A 24,222-nucleotide genomic window follows, 5' to 3' on the forward strand; every position below is an offset into this window, starting at 1 on the left:
GTGGTATATAATTCTATATAATTAATAAAAATAAACAAAATGCAACATTGATAGCTCAGGAAGGTGTAATTAACATAAAAAACATTGTTTCATTTTAAAATATAAAAAAATTGTAACTCTAATGTGTATTTCAATTGTAATATTTCTGTAAAGTCTAGGGACAGAAAAGTGGACGTTTCTGTAGAATGACCCAAATATAAATGTAAAATAATTCATTATGTGTGAGTGAATTAGCTCACTTGTGAGTGTGTGTGTTATAGAAGGCATCCTTTCTAACGACGCTGCAGCATTTAATGACTTGTAAGACGTGATTTATTGTGTGTTTAAAAGCAATTGATTTTCCGATGCTGTGCTTATTTGAAGCGTGTCTTTGTTAACTGATAAAGATGCAGACTTTTGATGAATGTGGGTTCTTAATCAATGTGTAAATGAAAAGATATGGATATATAAATCATGTTTATGTGTGTGTGTGTGTGTGTTTGTGTGTGTGTGTGTGTGTGTGTGTGTCTCTCTATGCAGGCTGAGGAAGACCACTGATGGAGGGTGATGCTTTTTTCACAGCAGCAGTGGCTGAGGCAGAGGTTCTTTGTACTGGGTACCTTTGTGCTTGGGAGTCTTTTCTTTCTGGTGGTTAGAGAGGGCACATTAGACAGGTAATTATTCATTCACAGAGAAACGCAAGCCCCAGTGTGTTTATTCAACAGTAAGCACCTTTGTCCCGGTGTACACGAAGAAGTCACCAAACCAGATTTAATGTGACACTTATTCAACAAAAAGAAAAATCTGTTTTAATTAAAATGATTTTTTGGGACATAAACCTTCTTGTATATTATATATCCAAATGTTTTTATCTCATTGCAGACTGCACCTCATCTGCCCGATTAAGGACAGACTGTCCCCTGCAGATACATCAGGGCAGATTCCTTTACATATCTTGCAGCACAAACAAGCCCTAGGTCTCAAGCGGCACAGGAGAAACAGCACAAGGGAGCTATTGCGAACGCACCGCCTCATTAAGCATCTGCCCAGAGCCATCATCATCGGGGTGAGGAAAGGTGGAACTCGCGCACTGCTGGAGATGCTCAGTCTTCACCCTGCTGTTGTCAAGGCCTCCCAGGAGGTCCACTTTTTCGACAATGACAAGAACTATGCTCGTGGTGTTGACTGGTACCTCAAAAAGATGCCTTTCTCTTTTCCTCATCAAATAACTATTGAGAAGAGTCCTGCATATTTCATCACTGAGGAGGTACCTGAGAGGATCTTTAAGATGAATTCCTCCATTAAACTTCTGTTGATTGTGCGAGAGCCCACCACCCGCACTGTTTCTGACTACACACAGGTCCTAGAGGGCAAAGTGCGCAAGAACAAAACATACAACAAGTTTGAGGAACTTGTGATTGATACCAGCACTTGTGAGGTGAACACAAAGTACAAGGCTGTACGGACAAGCATCTACACCAAGTACCTAGAACACTGGTTAAAGTTCTTTCCCGTTGAGCAGTTTCACATAGTTGATGGAGACCGCCTCATCACAGACCCCCTTCCAGAGCTTAAGCTGGCTGAACAATTCTTAAACCTTCCTTCACGAATCACCCAGTACAATCTGTACTTCAATGTCACACGTGGGTTCTTCTGTCTACGCTTCAACTTCATGTTCAGCAAGTGCCTGGCAGGCAGTAAGGGCCGAATACACCCAGATGTAAATCCCTCCATCCAGGAAATACTGCAGCGCTTCTTCCATCCATTTAACCAGAAGTTCTATCAGATCACAGGCAGGACATTCAACTGGCCCTGAAGATTACAATAACATCTGACTTTAATGCTAAGAAACATTTCAGACATGGCAAAATAGCATTTTTGTAATGTGCTGATCTATCATTATTATAATTATTGCTTTTATTGCATTGTAAATGTGTCAAAGAGCATTGCAGTAGTCCAGTCTTCAGCCAGTAGCGAACTTGTACTTGTGCCTAAATTCTATAGAAAATTGAGTTGCAATTTCAAATAGGGATTGTTCTGTCATCAGAAATTACCCTTTAATTGTAGAACTATACCTTTAATTGTAGATGTACCTGCAATAACCCTGCAAATAAGCCTTTATAGGCCCACTTAGGGATGCCAGTGCAGGGCCCCTGAGAATTTGCTCATTGGCAAAACGTTGGCCCCTTAGCACTGCTTTTTCTTCTTGCGAATTTTGCTATAACAAATGTGCTTCAGAAACACACAGTTATAGCAGCCAGGGAAAAACTTTAGTTTAAAATGTCAAGGGTCAGGAACCCAACTAAAGCTAGCGCTTACCTCCATAACGGTGATTTCAAACTTTATTATTTTCAATAAAACAGAGCTTAGGCTTCCTGGAGGCTAAGTGAGGGCTGCCCATGCAGGGCCAGTGCTAAGGGGACCAACGTTTTGCCAATGAGCAAATTCTCAGGGGCCCTGCGCTGGCAGCCCGTAAAGGGCCATTGCAGGCTTGTTTGCAGGGAACTCCCAGTACCACAGTTTCTACAGCAAAACCTCTGATAAAACCATCAATGCATTCATGTCTTTGGAGAGGAAACAAATGATATATTTATTGATAAATTTTGTAGGAATACATGTATATGCAGGGTGCGAACTACGGGGGAGCTCGGCCCCCCTTAATAAGACATGGGCTCCTCAGAAAATGTGATTTGATAAATTCTGGGGCGTCTCAAAAAATATTGACAATGTGTTATTTTGACGTGCAATTTCAGTTTTGTGTAATGTGATCATCGTGGATTATTATGTGTAAAATTGCAAAAATATCATTCATTCATGCATGACGGCAATTTAAACCTAATTCACTTCAATAAAGATAACTATACATGCTATTCTTGTCATGAGCATCAAGGTGTGTGGGACCTGCGGTGCAAATTCATTTCACTCATGTTTAGTACGTTAACTCAAAGATTCGTAGGAAAAATATAAAAGTTGGATTCAACATTGGCCGTAGATCTGCACGCGCAGTCCTTGAAATCCATTCTGCAGTTAGCATCATATAGCCACCATGGCAAAAAGAACACAAGGCAGTTTAATGGCACGACCGAATCACCTGCTGCAAGCCCTGTTAGCACACCTACAAAGAAAGAAGTCACTAACCAGGTTTCCATCCAAGGATTTTTTTGTGGAAAAATATTTAGCGCTTTAAAATATTTACGATATAACTGATGGAAATGCCAATTATCGATTAAATTTCTCCTGTGTCGACAAAATCTTTTTCCGTTTAACTTTAGTGCATAAATTCCATATCGATACGTCAAATGTCGCAAAAATTCGTTTGGAAGCACTTTTTGTCGAGAAAAGGGGCTTTAACGCAAATAAATGTGGTGTCACATGACAGAATTAGCCTATAGGCAGTGTCCGTGTTCATGTTGCTCACGTTAAAGCACCGTTTCCCTGTAGTTTAAAAGCGCATTAAAGCATATTCATATTATTCAATTGTATCTAAAATTATTTTATACATGGTAAGAAAAAGACGAGTTGCCTCTCAAACATACCTATCTTAATTTGGTGTTAGTAGACTAGCCTACGTTTGCATGATTATTATTAATCTTTTTTTACAGTGCACTGTTCAGTTTAAATAGCCTGTAGTCCGTGCCTTTCAGCTTGACCACCATAACCCCGTGATATTATGCCAAGCACATTTTGTTTTACAGGAACGTGAAGTAGAAAACTTTAAATTAATTAGTTTTGGCTTGTTAGCTTCTTATATTTTTATTCTTCTTTCTACCGTTAAATGTGTTGTGGAGTGAGGGGAAATAAAATATTTGTTTCATGTTTCTTCAATATTTTTGGCTGACTGTATTTTATTATGACATGGACAGGCTATGCTTAACTGCGAGCGAGGCGCCGGCGCGATCGCTTGTGTATTTTTTTATAATTATTTTTTTTTTTTCTTGTAAAAGTGGAAACTTGCATTAGCCTACTCCTTCATTTGTGATCATATAAGAGTAAGACATTATTCAAAACCATTCAAAATGTTTATTTTATTTGTGTACATTCACAATAAAAAACAAAACGTACTTTTGTGAAATAAAGGAAAACTGCCGCTTTCTCAAGAGTGCATCACAAAAATTAACTGAAATTCTGCATATAGGCTGCTAATTATTGCATATGGGCCTGTTTAAAATTTAAAATTTTATGTAGGCCTATACAATTTAATATAGGCTTTTTTTGTTTGTTTTTTTCAAATGGATGAAGAACAGCTAGCCTAGCCTATAATTTACCCCCCACCACCACCCCCCACCCCCGGCAACAAAAAAAGGTGTTTTTTTTCTGCGTGCATTCATTCTATGAATCACACGTACACATATTTGAGAGATGATCGTAAGACCAAATTTACGATGGTTTCTGCACAAGATTTTATAAATGTGGCCCCTGGGGTATGGTCAGTGGCGTACCGTGGGGTTTCAGTCAGGGCCTTCAGAAAGCAACTGTAAGCTACATGCACACATCTTACACATCTCTGTTACAGCTAACGCAGCTATATGCATATAATGCACATATTATGCCACACTCAGGCTCTCAACAACAATGACAACTGATCAACAATTTCAACAGTATGCTAGATTGGGGTGGGTTAAATGCAGAGTAAATTTCCCTACATGGTCAGTAAGAGTAAATCCGCCAGTACACGGGTCACTATGCACATTCACATCATTCTAAAATGACGACGCGCCCAAAGCAGCATAACTGTACAAACACTGGACATCCACACACCGCACCACAGTATTATCAACGCACCACGTTCACCTCCATAACAATGTGCATGATACAATACTCAACAATTAATAAAGCACTCACCTGTCACTTGTAAACAAAGTCCATGGGTCTGTCATTCCATGCCCCTTTACTCGTATTAAAAAGTAAACACGGCCAACAAAATTAACTAGTACCACAGCTGTTAGCCACTCATAGCACTCATAGTTGCAATCTTTGAATGGCGCATAAAAACTTTGCTGGCCTTTGTAAGCGAATTCAGTTTCGGGGTAAGTCTTCCTTTCTCATTTATTCTCTTTTCAGATATGACGTCTTTCAACAAAAGGGTAGCACTATCTGTAGACTTTTTTTATGTAGTATATTCCAGTTCAACCTCAACTAAACTAATCATAGGCAATTTAGTGGACATTACACAAATGAAACTGGGTATGGTGGGCTTGGGCGATTGGGATGTTGGGGGGGAATCGGTAGAAATCGCGGTCCGGGGTGCGGTGGGGTGTTCCCCCTCCATACAGATTGTGTTTCCTCGGTGGAGATCGCATTTCCCCCTCAGGGAGGCCCCGCTCCATTGTCGGGCCCTTAGGATCATCCTAATCCCCCTCCCTTACGCCGCCCCTGTCCAGGGTGATAGTTCTACCTCTGAATTCAGTGTGAGCAGGTCAAGGTCCGGTAGTCATGTCAAGCCCGAGAAGCACATCCATAAACTGGTTTATGGATCAAGTCATGGCCATGGAGGCCGTATATGAATCTCTTTGCACAAAGTTAATATGATGAAAATGACTAAATGGTAAAGGTGAAATATAATTGTGACATGTGAATATATGATGAATGTCATATTGACTTCACCTGTGTGGTTGTGTGTGCATGTGAAACCTTTCATTGACACTGCTGTATCACAGAATCCCAGACAAAAGTGAACACTGCCTTTATTGAATGCAGTTGCCTTTGGTTGAATGTGTTGTATTACCAAAATAAAAATAGAATAAGTAGTCGTTGGTCTAAAAAAGTTAAATATGTGAAGTCAGTGCTTATACGCTGAAATTAAAGGAAAAAAGCATTGCTCCATGCTCCGTTTCTCTTGTCCAACAAGATGTTGTTATTCAACTTATGCATCTTTATTTGACCCTCTAACTCTAGCACTCTCTATTCTAATTCTATTCTTTAAAAAAAAGCTTGCTCTATTTTTTATATTCTATCCGTTTTCTTTTTATTTATTATATAATTTAAAAACAAAACTTGCTACGTGTACTGCATTAAGCTAACTGAGACTTGTTATAGCAATCACATTTATTTTATAAAACCAAAATAAAACTGAACACCTCAAAATTGCAATAAATATATAAATAAAAATGTAATTAAAAAGTCAGTCTTCTTGCACTGGATGTGCTGGTTTTAGCCTCATTGCCAGCTGCAGTCATATAAAACACCTGTGATTCACAACTACTTGCAAAGGAGCTCACATTTGGGTAAGGGCAAAACACACAAGTTATAGTACTTTCATGCCCTGTAGTTGGCGACATCACATCTTTTGTAGCAGAAGTAAATTGCAGCAGAAAAGCCCTGCACAATGTAATGTGTAACTGCATCACTCACTTCAAATGTAATTGAGTAAAGAGTACAAATACTCATTCAAAAATGTAGTGAAGTAGAGAGTAAAATTTGGTAATGTCTTTGATACTCAGTAAAACTTCAAAGTATCCGAAAATATACTCAAGTACGGTAATTAGTTACATTTACTCCAATACGTTACACCTCTGGCAGTGAGACATCACATCAATGATCCTGTCACATCAACAAAACTATCAATATAAGACAGATCCAGGGATGGGCAATGTACAAAATGCTATTTTGTTTTAAATGACTTTTTGCATTTAAATACATTTAAAGATTAAATGTATTTAAATACAAAATACATTTGACTTTTTCCAAAGATATTTAAATACAGAATACATTTGACTTTTTCCAAAGATATTTAAATACAGAATACATTTGACTTTTTCCAAAGATATTTAAATACAGAATACATGTATTTGAAATACTGCCCATCCCTACAGGAAATCAGCTGTCTAATAAGGAGGTTGATTGTCAAAGTACCTTATGTATTTTGAAAATACAAAAATACGAAGATTAAATGTATTTAAATGCAAAAAGGTATTTAAAAACAAAATAGTATTTTGTATTTCAAATACAAGTATCCTTGCAGATGACAATATGTTACAGGCCTAGTTTCACAGACAGAGCTCAGCTTAAGCCAGGACTAGGTGAAACATTACTGGTTTGCATCTTGAGACAAAACAATAGCACTGAAATATTTTAAGATATATCAGTGCAAGTTATTTTCAGTTGAGATAGCTAAAACATGCTTTTTAGTCTGGGACTAGCCTTAACCCTTTGTGAAACTGGTCAGTCACCTGACAGTGGCTGCAAACTAATTTTGATTTGACACCCAACTGAAAATATCAGGTTTTTAGTGCTCCCATGTGGGGATATAAATCATAATCCATGATCATTGTTAGGTATTAAAATTTATTTTGCTATTTAAGTGCACATGAAATGCAAATACATTATTCATTTTAACTCTGAATTACAAAAATATATAAAAAATATATATATTTCAACCTACGATTATGCAAATACAGAGTAAGAATTTTATGTATTTTACATACAGTACTTTTTTGGTTGTATTTTTATAAATGCACACTAAACTCAAAAGTTTGGGGTCTGTAATAAAAAATAAAAAAAATATTCTCACCGTGGCTTAATTTATTTGATTAAAAGTACAGTAAAAAAAAAAAAAAAGAGTAGTATTGCACGATTAAAAAACTTTCTATTTTAATATATTTCAAAATTCTATGGTAAAGCTGAATTTTCAGCAGCCATTACTTCAGTCTTTAGTCACGATCCTTCAGAAATAATTATAATATGCTGATTTGGTTTTCAAGAAGCATGGCTTATTTTCTTATTATACATTCGTTATACTTAGTTTTTTTTTTCTATTTGTATTTTCTCTTTCAAAAAAACACACTGACCCCACACTTTCAAATAGTAGTGTATATTTTTATCTTCTCACAAGAGAGTGAAAAAAAGAATCACTTTTTGTAAATTATCCTCAAAGAAGCTATGTTTAACCCAAAATCACTGTGACTGTTCAATATATCTAATTATTACAGTTTTCACTAAGGCTCAGTTGAGAATCTAGTTTCAATGTGCACTTTTTGCTTAATGCTATGATCAAATGTATGTAGTGGATTCTGAGCATTCCTCTCTTAGAACAAGTAATGTTGCTAGTCTGAAAGGCTCATTCAACACAAAACAGGTTAACCCGGCTACACTGCTGCCTGTTTCCATACATGTTTGTCGCCCAGGCTCTTTATATTTATTCCTCAATAGTTTCGGTTTCATGGTGGTAGCATGAGTGCAAACCAAGTGACACTAAACCACCATTATGATGGCATACAGTATGCACACAGCAGCAAATACAGATTGAGGTATCCCTCCACAGAATGAATGGAAGAATGCAAAGAGGAAATCATCAAGAAGGCTCAGAACATATTTTTGATTCAAAGCTGAATTGCGTTGTGAAATGTGCAAAATCTGTGTCAACAGCATTAACAGAACTGCATAAATTATGACTGTGTGCAAACTGGTTTACAATTCCACCCATTCTCCAGTTTACTGGACGACAGAATGGACCGTGTTGAAAGTACTTTCCAGAGAAACAGGTTACTAGTTGTCTCTGCACATTAACCCGGGATGGGAGGAAGCATTTTAACATTCAAATGACTACATGCTTCAGCTTTAACTAATGCGGTTTGTACATACAAAAACTCTTGATGAGTGCATTGAGCATATTATATGTGTACATTAAGAATACATAAAGGCATTTGGTTCATTTGATACTAAAATAGCATCTCAAGCTTGCTCATCAAATCCCTGCACTTGGCTCATTTGCAGTTACATCAAATTTGTAAGCAGCAGTGTCTTTTAGTAGCGGCTTGCGTCATCGTAAGAGCTGACATCCACATCAAAGAAGTCCTCAAGTTTCCACTGAAGAGTTTCAAAGGTGGGTCTGTCTGCAGGGGAGTCCTTCCAGCATTCGGACATGATGTCATACAAATATTTTGGGCAGTTAAGAGGGCATGACATCCTGAAGCCTTTGGGCAACTGTTGTACCACCTGAAAGTTTGTCATGGCTGGAGAAAGAGTGAAAAACAACATTAAAATCCTTCAATGCTTTGACCTGGTCAAAAATTACAGTAGCGTACAGCAGTGGTTCCCAAATTGTGGGTCACGATCCAAAAATGGGTTGCAAGTTTGTTCTGACCCTTGTACAAAATCTCACAAAAAACAAACAAATAGGAAATAGAATATTAAATGTAGTTCAGTGACAAAAGGCTGCAGTTCGTATTGATATTAATACATTTTATATTTTGGTTTTAAGGACCTTTATTATTGTACAATAAACATTTTTTTCTTTTTAGGAACCAGATTGTACACTGAACATAAACTGGCCCAATATGGTAATATATGTGACCCTGGACCACAAAACCAGTCGCTGGGGTATATTTGTAGCAATAGTCAAAAATGTATTGTATGGGTCAAAATATGCATTTTTCTTTTATGCCAAAAAATCATTAGGATATAAGTAAAAATTATGTTCCATGAAGATATTTAGTAAATTTCTTACCGTAAATATATCAAAACTTCATTTTTGATTGGTAATATGCATTGCTAAGAACTTCATTTGGACAACTTTAAAGGCGATTTTCTCAATATTTAGATTTTTTTGCACCCTCAGATTCCAGATTTTCAAATAGTTGTATCTCAGCCAGATATTGTCCGATCCTAACAAACCATACATCAATGGAAAGCTTGTATATTCAGCTTTCAGATGATGTATAATTCTCAATTTGACACTTAAGACTGGTTTTGTGGTCCAAGGTCACATATATTTCCTACTGAAACAGACGATTTAGGTCGGAAACACTGAAGGAATTTTTCCTTTAAAAAAATAACCAGTAGCCTTCCCAGACAGCAAGCAGTGTTGGCTAGATCCGGCCCACATCTGGCCCGCATGGATTTCACATGGGCCTGTAGTGGGCGGGATCTGGGCCAGCACTATGTTGAAGTCTAGGTTTAGTTTATGTCACACCATGACTGTCTACTTGCTACTGCAATTGGATTGTGCCCCTGAAGCCTAGATAAATCATTAGTATTTAGTCTATTTTTCTGTTTGATAATGAAGGGTACAATAAACAAAATTATACATGAGAATGACGTACTTGGGTAAGGCATCTGTCCAAATGTCACAATTTCATACAGTAGGATCCCAAAAGACCAGATGTCAGATTTGATGGTGAATTTGTTCTCGAGAATGGCCTCGGGAGCAGTCCATTTCACTGGAAACTTGGTTCCTTCTTTGGCCTCATAAACATTCTCATTTTCCATCTAAAGAAATCATGCAGTGAGAAAGTTAAAAGTACAGTTTTTGTATTTTTTTAGCTAAAATCAGTGCATACAATATAGCTAGTGGTTCTCAACTGGTTGGCTTTAGAACATCAAGTGGTCAATCAAGATGAAATAATACAATGTACAGTATTAATAATATTACAATGAATTGAATAGACCCAACAGCATCCAAATGTATTGATATGACAGAGACTGAATAGGGACATTTTTAATTTTGTAAATGAATAAATGTAAATAAAGATTTACTATGTGTTCAGTACCATTTGCATTTACTGTCCGTGACACTATTGTGACAGATCTTTGACTCATTTTTGGATAGCGACCCATTTGAGAACCACTGCTCCATAGGCAAGCTGAGGGTTCAGGCCTTTTTATAAAACTGAGAATATTTCTTACCTGAAATACTCGTGCCAAGCCAAAGTCGGCCACCTTACACACATTGTTATCTTCCACCAGAACATTTCTTGCTGCAAGATCTCTGTGAATGTAGTTCTGCAACTCAAGGTACGCCATGCCTGCTGCCACTTGGGATCCCATTTCTATCTGATCAGTAATTTGCAGAGAAGCACCTCTGTCTTCTGTATGAGAGAGAATATAGGGAATAAATATAATTAACACACCAGATGCTGTTTTGTTATCAGAATCCGAATCAGAAAGAGCTTTATTGCCGAGTATATTTACACACACCAGGAAGTTGTTTAGTGACAGAAGCTCCACAGTGCAACAGAATGACAGTGACAAGACAGATTAAAAAGAGAATAATATACAAATATACAAAATACACAATGTACAAACTAGACGAGGATGTAAACTCAAATAATTCTTTAATGAAGACATCAGGGCAGGACAGGCCAGGACAAGGCAAGGCAGACATCAAACACCGGGGAGTAACGAGTAGACCAGACGAAATAACATAAAACAGACAGAACAATAAATACACAGCATAATGAGACAGACACGGCTAGACACGAATAAACTAATGATTACATCAGACAAGGACAGGAAACTAACCAAATAAGGGCACAAGAGGCAGGAACACATGACACACACGACAGAGGTCTGACAGTGGGGAATGAATGAATGATGCATTTATAAGCGCTTTATTGTGTATTGCTGTACACCCAAAGTGTACAGCAATCATGTGTGGGGGTCTCTCCTCAACCACCACCAGTAGGCAGCATCCACTTGGATGATGCGACAGCAGCCACAGGACAACGGCGCGAGTGCGCTCACCACACACCAGCTACAGGTGGAGAGGAGAGAGAGTCATAGAGCCAATCAAGTGTATGGGGATTATTAGGAGGCCATGACATTTTTAAAAGTGATGAAGGATACTATGGGGGAATGGGATTTTGCAAAACACTGGCCCTGATTATCTGTCCAAATTAGCTGCTGACACCAGGAGGAAAGGGTTCTGGGAAATAAGGCAGCTGAAACAGTCTTTCCAGGTCCTGATTAGTCTGTTCTTTCTGCCCATTAGTCTATGGGTGAAGGCCTGATATGGTTGGGTGGATGTCCCCAACTGCCGACAGAGCTCCCTCCAGAATTGGACACTCTTAAACCCCCGTAGGGCATTTTAAACCCAAAATGCTGATGAAAGAATTTTCTGCCTTTTAAAAATCCTATTTATTAATACTGAATCTCACTAAAATCTTAATGATGGCTTTTCCCTTGCCTCGGTGTTCAAACAGTTTTTACACGAAGAATTTTATTTAAAGATCATATTATTTTTTAATTTGTTGCAGCCCTCCAGAAGCTAATGTATTTTTATGATCACTCTTATTTTGTTCTGCAAGGTGCACTGTACTGTATATTAACCTTTACTGTAATGACCACAACCGCATGATACCTGCTACTAAGTGCATTTATGACGGACTTGTAAAATGTGGCAATAAGGAAGCATAGCCTGTGTAAACAAGGCTCTCTCCCTCCCTCTCTTCATCTCTTTTTGTCCTTGTCCTGAAAGGACCCCTTATACAGTGAAAGCAGTGCTTTACAGTAATTTTATCACAGGTAGTTAAGCTATTCAGAGGTTGATTTCCCAGAAAAGCCTCACACAGCCACACACAGAAATCATTGTGTTGTTTAAGTTTTGGAAGTTATTGTCTGACCACTGGCAGTATTCAGAAAACATCTGTTCTAACAAACAGTGTGGCTTGTTATTTTTATAATGGTAATTATAAATCATCATTAAATGTAATACCCATAATAATGAATAATTCTCCCATGTAATCAATATCAGAACAGCTGCCATTAACTAATTATGAAAACCTTTCCTTTTGGTCTGCTCCAGTTATATCGCTTTCTTATGTTGCTTGGTTTGGATGTGTACTGTGCAAGAATATGGTATACACTTGCCCTGCATAAAATAAGCATTTTAATGTAAATTGAGTTAATCAAAATGAACAATCGGGAAGTGACATACTGCCAAGTGTGGTGACTCATGCTCGGAATTCGTGCTCTGCATTTAACCCATCCAACATGCACACACACAGCAGTGAACACACACACACACACACACACACACACACACAGCAGTGAACACACACACACAGCAGTGAACACACACACACACACACAGCAGTGAACACACACCGTGAACACACACCTGGAGCAGTGGGCAGCCATTTATGCTGCGGCGCCCGGGGAGCAGTTGGGTGTTCAGTGCCTTGCTCAAGGGCACCTCAGTCGTGGTATTGAGGGTGGAGAGAGCGCTGGACATTCACTCCCCCCACCTACAATCCCTGCCGGCCCGAGACTCGAACCCTCAACCTTTGGATTACAAGTCCGACTCTCTAACCATTAGGCTCTCTAACATAATAGTGTTTGAGACTTGCAGGTGTGTCTTACTTTGCAGATATTCTAGAAGGCTCCCATGGCTCATGAGCTCCGTGATAATGTAGATAGGCTCTTCTGTAGTGCAGACAGCATAGAGCTGGATCAGTTTGGGGTGACGGAGTTTCTTCATGATCTGAGCTTCTCGCAGGAAGTCTTTTGGATCCATAGTTCCTATCGCACATACAACAGACATATATTATAGCATGCCATGTGCATGTATGTTGGAGTGTATCCATCTTGTCTCTGTTTGTGTGCGTACCTGGTTTGAGTGTTTTGACAGCAACGGCTGTGCTGTCATTCCATATGCCTTCAAAGACCTCGCCAAACTGCCCTGCTCCCAACTTCTTCAACAGTTTTAGAGAGGAACGTGGGATCTCCCATTGATCCACAGTGTTGTAAGATAGACCGTGTGTCTCTGGAGCCGTTGTCTAAATCCCACACAAGCAAGGAAATATGCATTGGATTGAATAAAAAAAGCAAGGAAATATGCATTGGATTTAATATTTGATAATATCCTGTACTGTGGAACGCTATTTTAAACGGTCCGTGTTAAGTGAGACAAAGTACAATCAGAAAATGATTGTTGTGTAATAAACCCTTCAATGTTTTTTTTTTTATTATTATTATTATTATTCAGAAAAATGATTGATGTAATAGTAAATGGTACACACCTTTTTGCAGGGTTCTGCCAAACAAACACAAAGGCCACCCTCTTTTCTGGAGTAGTGCTCCACTAGTTCTTTCAATGTGAAAAAACTAAGAATCCTTGACAGAAAGTAGCCACCATTATCCTGCTTTCTGATCTTATAATGCTTCACTTTTCCCTTGTCCAGCACTGCAATACAGACAGACATCCCATCAAGGACCTCAATCATAATGAAAGATGGGCTAATAAGAAAGAAAACAGCCCTTTTCAACCATTGAGTAGTAATAGTACTACTAACATTTCCATTAGAATGTGGTTTGGCTTGGTATGGTACGACTGCAAACCATGCACAGATATCTCATCAAGTTTAACAAATTGTAATCTGGACAGGAGAACGAAACTGGAAAAATTAGCTTCTTTTGGTGATCTAAATAAACAGATTTTATTTTATATAAATGTATTATTTTATATATTAGGTTACACCAACAAAACTAACTGTAATATTTAAGATCAGGTAGAAATAGCTCTTTAATGTAACAGTTGCAGGTTACCACTTTTTACAGTGGATCGGTACAGAAATGCTGTGGGGGGAGTTCGAAATGCTACATACAGGCTCAAATCTTATATTTACATACACAATATTGGCTGTTTTTGTACTATTTCGCCAACGAAAATTCCAATCAAAGCCACAACAAAACTGTTGAGCATCTCCGAGCAACTGTGATGCTTTTTTTCTGAATGATGTTTATGAACAAATCGATAATTCAATGATCCATTCATAAAAACAGCCACTTGAATTAATCAGCCCTTTGAATGAATCGGCGGGATGAACGGTCTATAAAGGTATATATAAAGGTAAAAAATACCCCTGGAAATCAATTTAAGGTGGCAAATATTGACCTTAATGAAACATTAATTTTTGTCACAGCTGTAAACAAACCATTGCACAGATTCAGAATATAAATAATATGAAAAGCTTTAGGGGTCAGGCTGTCCACGATAAGCCTAATCCAATAACGGTACCAGCACAAAAACACATTCAACTAAATATTGTCTCATTACCATTATTGACAAAATCCCAGAAAATATTGAGAATTTATTGTCAATATAGCACACTCCTAATAGTGGAAAGATAAATGTTCAGCACTTTTGGACTTGGACTAAACCTTTATTGTAAAACCACAGTAGGTCAGTACTAAACATAGGTCAAAATATGAGTAGTTCTCAAACTTTTCAAGCACCTTAAAACAATTGCCTACTGTTTTAAGTGGTATACAAACCACTCTGAGCCTGCATCCCAATGTGCACACTATCCATCCTAAATTCTATGTGATATTAGTAATTTTCAATACTATTTATGGCAGATAGGGTGGATAGTATGCACATTTGGACGCAGGATTAGTCTACTTCTTTGAACTGGTCTCTTTTAGTGCTATTTCCTGAGATTGACCCACAGCATAAGATTTTGAATTCATCCTTTACAAATTTTATCGGAGAGCAAACAAACTCCCACATATGGAGAGATAGTGCCAATATTTCATTGCTGGATTGAGGAATTAGGTCTTTTTTTTATGTAGAATGTAGGTCCTGGAGAGCCGCAGCCCAGCAGAGTTTTGCTTCAACCCAAATCAAGCACACCTGAACAAGCTAATCAAGGTCTGAAGGGTTACTAGGAAGCTACATGCAGGTGAGTTTTAAATTAGGGTTGGAGCTGAACTCTGTAGGGCTTCGGCTATCCAGGACTGGAGTTCTCGACACCTTCTCTAGTGTTAATGAGCTGGTAAGTAATCAACTACTCTCAGTCACATGCTTGCTGATGACATTTGCTGTCGGTGTAACCAGGCACCCTGGCCAGAGTTCTCATCAAGAGTTTAACCCTCGTGATCTTCAAATGTCAATCATGACTCTAAGACTCTGGAATGAGGAAATATATGTTTATCTTTCTTGTTACTAATCAGGAAGCAGATGCACTGGCCTAGTTAAAAAGACACACGCATTTCAAATTATTTTACTTCAGTTGTGCTTTTTATGACAGCTAAATGTAACGTTGCTTCCGCATTTTAGCATAAAAAATGTAAATCATTGACTGAAGAAACTCTCATATTGGTTAGATGAGCTGAAAATAATGATAAACAGATGATAATGCATAGCCAGAAAACATTGATGCTTTAGCTCTGGTCTTTAAATCATGGAAGACTTTAAACAGAGATATGCTGATGCATGTGAAGCTGTGGGACGTAACAGATCATGTGATCACAGCCAACAAGTTCTGCAGGTTTGAGTCCTGAGAAACACAAATTTGTTGTATATACTTGCACTGTATAGTAGATAAAGACACCAATCTTTCAAGCCACTACTTGTGACGTAAGCCAAATGATGTCAAACTTTGACAAAACATCTTCTGATCTGAGAGCAATAGACCTTTTTATATTTTTATTTTTAATTAATTAATTTATTTATTTTTGCTTTAATTGACGTCAGATGTACCTGAGAGTGAGAGCTCCCCTGCCTGGCTTTCACAGTTTCTGATTAGAAAAGCTCCATTCTCGTTCTCTTGAGACATCAACAACTTCTCGGCCTCCAAGCGCTTTGTTTCTGGAAAATACCATCTGCAGTGGAAGAGTATCACAATGTTATGTGATCTAAAAATCAACCAGCGTTCACACAAAGAATTTCAAAGAAAAACAAATAAAATATTAATAAAATACAAATTAATAAAATACAACAAACCAAAATCATGGATCATTTAAAAATAATGAGAAAACAATTATTCATTTTTAAACTCTTTTTGACATCGAGGACTGTGTCAAAGCATCACTTGCTTTAAGCATCACTAATATGGCTAATGCAATACTAAAACTAATGCAATATTAAGCCAAGTATTTGTTTCATATGTCACTGTTCTGCTGTTGTTTAAAGCATTTCCAGAGTTGTCACTTTTCCTATTTATCGTATGTCATGTTAAGAATTTCGCATATTGTTGGGCCTATGCAGTTCATGATAATGTTAATTCATTTCAGTGTTCGTTTGTTTTGTTTTTTTAAATGTTCAAGTTCTGTAGAATTTAGTAATGTGTTGTACACTCCTTCATTCCCCGTTTAATATCATGGTTTTGAACTTCTGAAGCAAAACCAGTTGAGAACCACCAGGGTAATCTAGAGTCCAGGTCTGGATAACAACTGAGTATGTTCAAATAAAGACTATGAAATGCTTATATAATAAACTAACCTTTGCCTGGCCCAGTGTTTATGATTGTTGTAACATACACAAAGCTTATGCAGACGCCTTGTGTAGGTTATGTCTAAATCTTCCAACACAGAGCTCATACAAGTACAGCCGAAGATCTGCTGTCACACATCAGCAATACAATGAACTATAATAAAGTCTTGTAGTCTTATCAAATGGCTACATTTGACTACAAAGTATGTCAAATTGCTACAAAACATTCACACTCATGCACATTGTTGTTGGTGACGGACCTGGAAAAACTGGAAAGTCATCTCGAACAAAGTCCAGGAACTATTTGTGACATACCAAGCATAGAGATATTATCACACATGATATTTTTAATATAACATGTCATATTACATTTTTTTTTTGAAGAATTAATTTGATATTTTTATACTATGCACTTTTTAGTGATTTATGACACCTACAGTGCACAAAGCCTAGGGATCATTAACAGGCTCAACATTCTAGTACTTCCTGGTTGACCACTGAACATTAACCAGCTTCCCTTAAGAAACAACAGACAATGCAGAAACAAAATCTGTTGCCAGCTGCTGCCAGGAATCCTCATAATATCCCTCTTGCTGAATGCAGAGGCTCACAATCAGGCTCTATGCGCGCAATACAATACACTGCTATACATTACAATATGGGTTATACAATTATGGGACCTCATTCAGTGACTGTTGTCCGCTGTGGTGGGCCTACATATTAAAAACATTATTGATTAATATTGTCTTATGTGTTGACTAACTGTGATTTTTGGAAGAACACGGGCTCTGGAAAACGGTTTAAATACTTAAAAATCATTATTAGCCTTAGGTGTGTTGAGAAAAAAAAAGGATGCTAGAAGGCAGGAGATCATTCCTAATTCGGGGAAATCCTTCCTACAAAACCACACTAATGATCCCCTGTTCCCAATTAATCAAATCTTTAATTATAATAATAATAATTGCATAGCCCACCATCAATTGTACTGATAGACTATACTATACACGACTTTTTTAGGGTTTCCTTTACGTACAGATAAAGTGCCACAAACTTACGGTTCAGCATCGAGGCTTTCTAAGGGTGCAACATAATTAGCAGGAATGTAGCCCTCTTTGTTCGCTGAAATGCCGGTGATTCCTCTCGCGTACCACCAGTCTTCCTCTTTCTTGAGTGACTCGAGTTTATCCCCTGCGTTAAAACTCAAATCATGGTCCGTGCGCGCCGTGTAGTCGTACAGCGCAATGTAAACGGGGTTCTCCACAGGTGTCGGAGGTAACTCCCTGCTTGGCGACTTTGTAAAGTCATCATTCCGTTTCACGATGGTAGGTGGGCTGCTGTCCGCCGGGTCTCTGAAACACGGGAAAGTACTTTGACAGCACAGTATTAACCTCTCTCTGAATTCTGCCATCGTGAAGTTGTTCAAAAGTCCCGTAGTTGTATATCAAGCTAAACTGAAGCAGTATCGCATTTCAGTGTTCCATAGGGTTTATTTCATTCCAGTCAATTTGGCGTGAACGCGAGACGAAGTGTGCCGTCCATTCTGTGAGCTCGTGAACTCCCTTGGACCGGTGGCACGAGATAGCACGGTCCTGTCGACAGTAAAGCAGGCGATTTATTGCTTGCAGTCAAAAATCTGGTCGCATTTCCTGGTCACATTCCCCTGACAAAGTTCAAGATCATCCTCCGCTCCTCGGTTCTGTCAAAGCAGGTGCCGTTTTACAAAAAAAAAAAAAAGATCTTAAATTAAAAACCCAGAATGCTGAATGTTTTAGACGAGCTCGTAACAGAAAACGCCCTGCATGAACAGATACTGGATTCTGAGACAGGCTGTTTCTTCAATCAGGCCAGGACTCTCTAATGCTGGCCACATATTACGCATTCAAGCTAGTAAGCTAAACGAAAACACTAAAAAATAACTAATTTGAATCGAATGTCAAAAGCAGACTCTTTCAATACACCTGCACTAGCCTGTATAGGCTACTATGGGTACTATGCCTTTATTACTCAAAAAACACAATTAAGGTACACACTGATTTGTTTCAGTAGGCTACCATTACCACTGAGGTGCGCAATCTTAATAGAATTGTCATTCTTTCCGCCTACTTATGCAATTTTTGTCTTCTTTTTACAAAATCAACTTAAATGCTGTTAAATTGTTAAAAGAACATCAAAAAAGTTGACTCCATAAATTCATGTAACTTCCCTAAAATTGTTTTGTTTAAAGTCAGCTTATATTGTTTCCCTTCAGGCAAGTGGAACATCATATATATTCATCTAACTGTTTTTCAGTGTAATGCGTGTAATCAGTTATTATGTGTTACATGAGTAATATGAATGGGCTGCTTTTTTTTCAAATTGATCTGACTTCATATTAGATCATCACAAAATGCAATACATGTATTAAATGTTGTATTAAAAAATGTAACAGTATTATAAACATCATACTATTGATTAGGTTAATATGATCACTCTTTAAGATGAGATAATATCTTGCAAATGAATTGTGTCATGCACAGACATTAACATTCAACTGCAGCATGTCAAACACAACAATATTCAAATTAGACAGACCAAAGCAAATGCATACGGTAATTTAATTTAATTACTTAAAGGAAGTAAAGAGAATAATTAAAGAATACTAAAAAGATTTTTGGTAACTGAGACTTCTGCTAAACTTGATTTATTATGTGACAGTATTGCACAGTACTTAAATCTCTAAGTTTGCTGAACTAATTTTTAACTTGTCAAATTGAGTTACCAATATTCACATTTTCTGGATTCTTATACAAAGTTATCAACATCAGGTTAATTTAAGCTTTATAAAGCTACAAAATTTAAGTCTATCAGTTTCCACAGGCTTTAAAATAAAGCAAATGTATTACAAAGATATTTAAGGAGTTTTAGACTGTTTTGAGTGATTTTGTTCTATGGATTTTCTGGACAACAATTAGTCTTGGATCTGTACCCAAACAGAAGAAAATCATCTAGGAATTCACGTTAAAGGGATGGTTCACCCCAAAATTTGAATTTTCTCTTATTTTACTGTGGGACTGACTTTCTTCTGCAGAATATAAAAGAAGAATTTGAAGGAATGCACAGATGTAAGTTAACTTCACATAGAGATGTGAAGTAAACCTATTGCACGTTCTGCTCAGTTTAGGTCAGTTTTTAAAGGTGCGTTAAATATAACAATGGGACATGCAAAGTGAAACATTTTTACTGTCCCAATTAGTTATATGGTCCTATGATGATGACATGTGGCACACTACATATGAGTGACCTTATCTGCCATTGGTTAACACAGATGAATACTTGTGACACTTAACTTGTGATCACAAGGTCAAATTTGTAGCTGTTTGCTGCATTTGTGGCCCACCAGTGCCCTCTGATGGAACTCTGTCGGCGGCACCCATTCAGTGCACTGCTGTCTGAATCTTCTGTGTTTGTCATTGATGCTGGACCGTTCATTTGCTATGCATCAAGGGCATTGATTCCACAGTTTCTTAAAATTTCGGTCACTCATAATTGCAGTACTTTCACAGTTTTGTCTATATCCTTACACCTGACACATTCTGAAGCTGAACGCAAACCTCAGTATCTACTGCTATAGTATTATTTTCCCCCAATCTTGGCTTGAGACACACATCAGATGTCTCATTAAACAATAGCAGGTGCTTTAAGCCCACTGAGTACCTTTCTTTTGGCTGTATTTTGAATGTCATAAACCAGAAACTGAGATAGATTATTATTGTTATTATTGAACATAACAGAATTAGGTGACACTTTAAAATAACGTTTATTAATAAATCATTAACAAACATTATATAATGGTTAACTGATCATTTAGTATATATTCACATAGCTAGAAATATGAGATAATGTACTTGATGTTTAATGACTAATGAACCAATGAATTTAACAACACTTAATGCATTGGTTTTAAACTCAATTCCCGGAGGGCCATAGCTCTGCAGTTAAGCTCCAACCCTAATCAAACACACCTGATCCAGCTAATCAAGGTCTTCAGGATCACTAGAACGATTGTTTTCAATCCTGGTCCTCGGGACCCACTGCTCTGCACTTAACACCTGATTCAGATCATCAGTTCGTTAGGAGAGCGATCGTGTACTTAACTGAGCGTGTCAGATAAGGGAGACATACAAAATGTGCAGAGCAGTGGGTCCCCAGGACCAGGATTTAAATAAATAAATACATGCATACATAACTTACATTCATAATTTAAATGTTTCTGTTCTCATGTCAGATATGTATGCATGTATGTACCAAGAGATTCTTAAAAACCACAACAAATTCCTCATGTGTTTACGCACACTTGGCGATTCTGATTCTGATTCTGATAAATAAATACAGCAGTGTTAGTAATTTACTTGTCTTATTTTCCCGCTTACAGAGGAAGAAATTGACCAACAAAGCTTTCTGCTACTTGACGAGACTACCATAAATGCACTTATACCAAGAATTGGCCAAAGAGTAAAATTCACAAATCATTACAAGCAACTGCGCACTTTAAGTAACTAAAAAACAATGCCTTTCACATGCTTCAAATGTAAAAAATCCACCCCAAACCACAAAGAATATTTCTTACATCTAAATGCCATTCATGGAATTAACAGTTCGTCAAAATATTTCTGTTGCTGTGAGACCAACTGTGGTAGGACATTTGCATACATGTGGTCTTTCAAAAGACATCTGTTGAAAGATCACATACAATCAGATGAAAGGCCAACACAAGAAATCTTTCCATCCACATCTTCTGAAGTTTCACATCAACAAACTGCTCCATCCACTAATGTGCAAACACCCGACACTGAAGATATGGGGACAGAGGAAGAGTGGGATGATTTTGACAAAGAAGAATTAACAAACCGTTTAGCTTTAACCTTATAAACAGTAACTTAAACAACACTCACACTCTTTTTGCGACTGTTGAGAGACTGACAAACCCCCCAAGTCAGATTCCCAGTGAAATGCTCTCCGACAACAAATGCAATGAGTTTGCTTCCTTCTTGTCTGAGAAGATCAATAATATCAGAAAGGAGATTGGCACATCCTCAAGTTATGCAGAGGTCACACAGATTCGACCGCAATTTCAAAAAGAAGTGACTGTGTGTTTTTAAAAAAATTTATAAAATTTTGGAAGAAATAGTACAGCACCTTAAATCTTCAACCTGCTATCTTGACACACTTCCCACATCCTTTTTCAAAAATGTGCTTAACTGTTTAGAAGCGGATCATTGGTGACAAAATACCAAGATGGAACAAACAATGGGAACTGTTGCTGCTTCTTCTGTCATGCATGGAGTTCATTTTCTCCCCCTCCATCACAGCAGAGGCCACCATATACCTGAAACATGTCATTGCAGAACACCATACTGTTTTCTTGCAGCTTTACCCACATATGCACCTGAAACCCAAACACCACTTTCTCCTCCATTACCCAAGAGGCATTCGGAAGATTGGTCCATTAAAACAATTTTGGACAATGAGATTTGAGGCGAGACATAATTTTTTTAAACAGCTGAGCCACATTGTTTGTAATTTTAAAAACATATGCAAAACCATGGCTTTCAGGAATCAGATGATGCTGTGCTACCGCTTACTGACAGAAAGTATTTTCTCCAAAAACACCGAATTTGGACCAGGACACGACTCGTTTCTTGTTGCAGTATATTTTTTAAATATTAAACATATTAAGGGAATCCTAGCATTATAAAGTTATATATATTATGTATAATTCTAAAGTATTGTTTTTCTCCAATAAGGATATACGCCAGATTTTAGAGGGATGCGCACATGGGTCTTCCATTCTCTCGTCTTTGGAACGAAACCACAACTTATGTCTTGAAGACAGAAGGAAAATGGTTCGCATTTTGGTGTCCCATTTAATGGAGAAGTTTGGAGAATAGTAAGTGATGTTTTATTCATTGTTCTACTTTACATAAAGTCAGTCATAAGCTGTAAATATAGTTTACTCATAAGTAATCTATACAATCCTTCTACTAGTCCATCACCAGACCAAAAAAGAGAGCTAGCTCTGGCCCTGGTATCACAATCCCCATGCCTTAGAGATTCAGAGGGCAGTGGAAATGTGAGTATGCCCAGCAGCTGACAGAACTATGGTTACCTTCACACTGCAGTAGTATTTTGTGAATATTCTTTGTGAATAACACAAAGAAGATATATTGAAGACATTTTTGGTTAAACTATCCCTTTAACATATTTATGTTGATGTTTTAGGGAGTATGGTATACACCAGGGCGATACCGCCATCCAGCTACAGGGTTTTTGGAGGAACGACTCCGTAATATCAGAAAGCGCCTCCACAGTCACAGTTCAGCGTCAGCACAGTGATCACAGACCACAAATGAGTGACTGTGACTGATCGCATCACTTTATTGCCAAGTAAGAAAAAAAAACAGAAGGTGTAGAAACCTTATTAACTTTCTTGATCTTTCTACTTTCTTACTACTTCCTTTATTCCTTAAATCCAAATTGTGCTGTGATCAAAAAAGTTAATTGTGAAACTGTCTAAAGAATCCACAGAGTTTGTTCCCTTATTTTCTTATTTAAAACGTTTTGCTTGTCTTCTGTTCACATGTGCCCTCAATAATTGTTCTTTGTGGCAATAATATGTTTGTAGGTATAGTCAAAGTACAAACTGTTACAATGACCAGTTAAAATGTTATGATTCTTAAAAGGTTACTTTAAGTTGTTGTTACTGTATATAAATCACTCTGATGCTCTTTGCTCATGCAGACACAGAAGTGAGTGAGGCAGACAATAACAAAATGACAGAGTGGCTTAAGAAGAGTAAGCAAGCAGTTAGTCAAGTTGAGGAATTTATGAGAGGAACCGCTACCGAGCACAGTGGATTAGAGAAAATCGGTAATGGATATAACTCAAGAGTATCCAAGACTTTTGGACACCCCTGGAATGGTAAAGGACTGTTTAATCTATAATAGGAAAATTAGGATCTCCAGTAATTTTAAGAAAACATTAAAAGTGTCCTGCCCTAAAATATGAATCCCACTTCATCTGATTTGAAGAGCTTGATTTTTTTAGATTTATAGAAAAATAAATTACAGTACTTTTATTATTATTTCACCATATGAGGTGATCACATCCTAAGCCAGGGGTCTCCAAACTCTGTTCTGGAGGGCTACTGTCCTGCAGAGTTTAGCTCCAACTTTCCTCAACACACCTGTTAAGGTTGGAGCTAAACTCTGCAGAACAGTGACCCTCCAGAACAGAGTTTGGAGACCCCTGTCCTAAGCAAATGGTTATCAGCTGTT

The 24,222-nt window shown here is 37.6% G+C and overlaps 2 protein-coding genes across 2 annotated transcripts; one reads left to right on the plus strand and one right to left on the minus strand.

The window, feature by feature from the left end:
- Positions 1-546: 546 nt before the first annotated feature.
- LOC306843712 (heparan sulfate glucosamine 3-O-sulfotransferase 5-like) lies at positions 547-1,795 on the plus strand (the record flags this gene model as incomplete). The annotated part of the gene is made up of 2 exons (XM_079375347.1): positions 547-653; positions 862-1,795. The coding sequence occupies 2 exons, from the start codon at positions 547-549 to the stop codon at positions 1,793-1,795; spliced, it is 1,041 nt and encodes a 346-aa protein (XP_079231473.1).
- A 5,449-nt stretch (positions 1,796-7,244) lies between these two features.
- On the minus strand, positions 7,245-18,743 carry LOC306843577 (tyrosine-protein kinase FRK-like). Its single transcript, XM_079375107.1, has 8 exons — positions 17,965-18,743; positions 16,178-16,299; positions 13,716-13,879; positions 13,304-13,472; positions 13,057-13,215; positions 10,603-10,784; positions 10,020-10,185; positions 7,245-8,930 (listed from the first exon to the last, which is right to left on the minus strand). Exons 1-8 carry the CDS (start codon positions 18,315-18,317, stop codon positions 8,722-8,724), a joined length of 1,524 nt encoding a protein of 507 aa, XP_079231233.1. The 5' UTR covers positions 18,318-18,743; the 3' UTR covers positions 7,245-8,721.
- Positions 18,744-24,222: the final 5,479 nt, after the last annotated feature.

Source organism: Barbus barbus, assembly GCF_936440315.1.
Source record: "Barbus barbus genome assembly, chromosome: 24".
In the NCBI taxonomy this organism is placed as follows: domain Eukaryota; kingdom Metazoa; phylum Chordata; class Actinopteri; order Cypriniformes; family Cyprinidae; genus Barbus; species Barbus barbus.

Coding starts and splice junctions, on each gene's coding strand:
- LOC306843577 (XM_079375107.1), bottom strand. CDS start 18,317: ATGGCAGAATTCAGAGAGAGGTTAATACTGTGCTGTCAAAGTACTTTC. Junction 13,473..13,715: donor TGGCAGAACCCTGCAAAAAG/GTGTGTACCATT, acceptor TGTGGGATTTAG/ACAACGGCTCCAGAGACACA. Junction 10,785..13,056: donor CCTTCTAGAATATCTGCAAA/GTAAGACACACC, acceptor TCTCTCATACAG/AAGACAGAGGTGCTTCTCTG.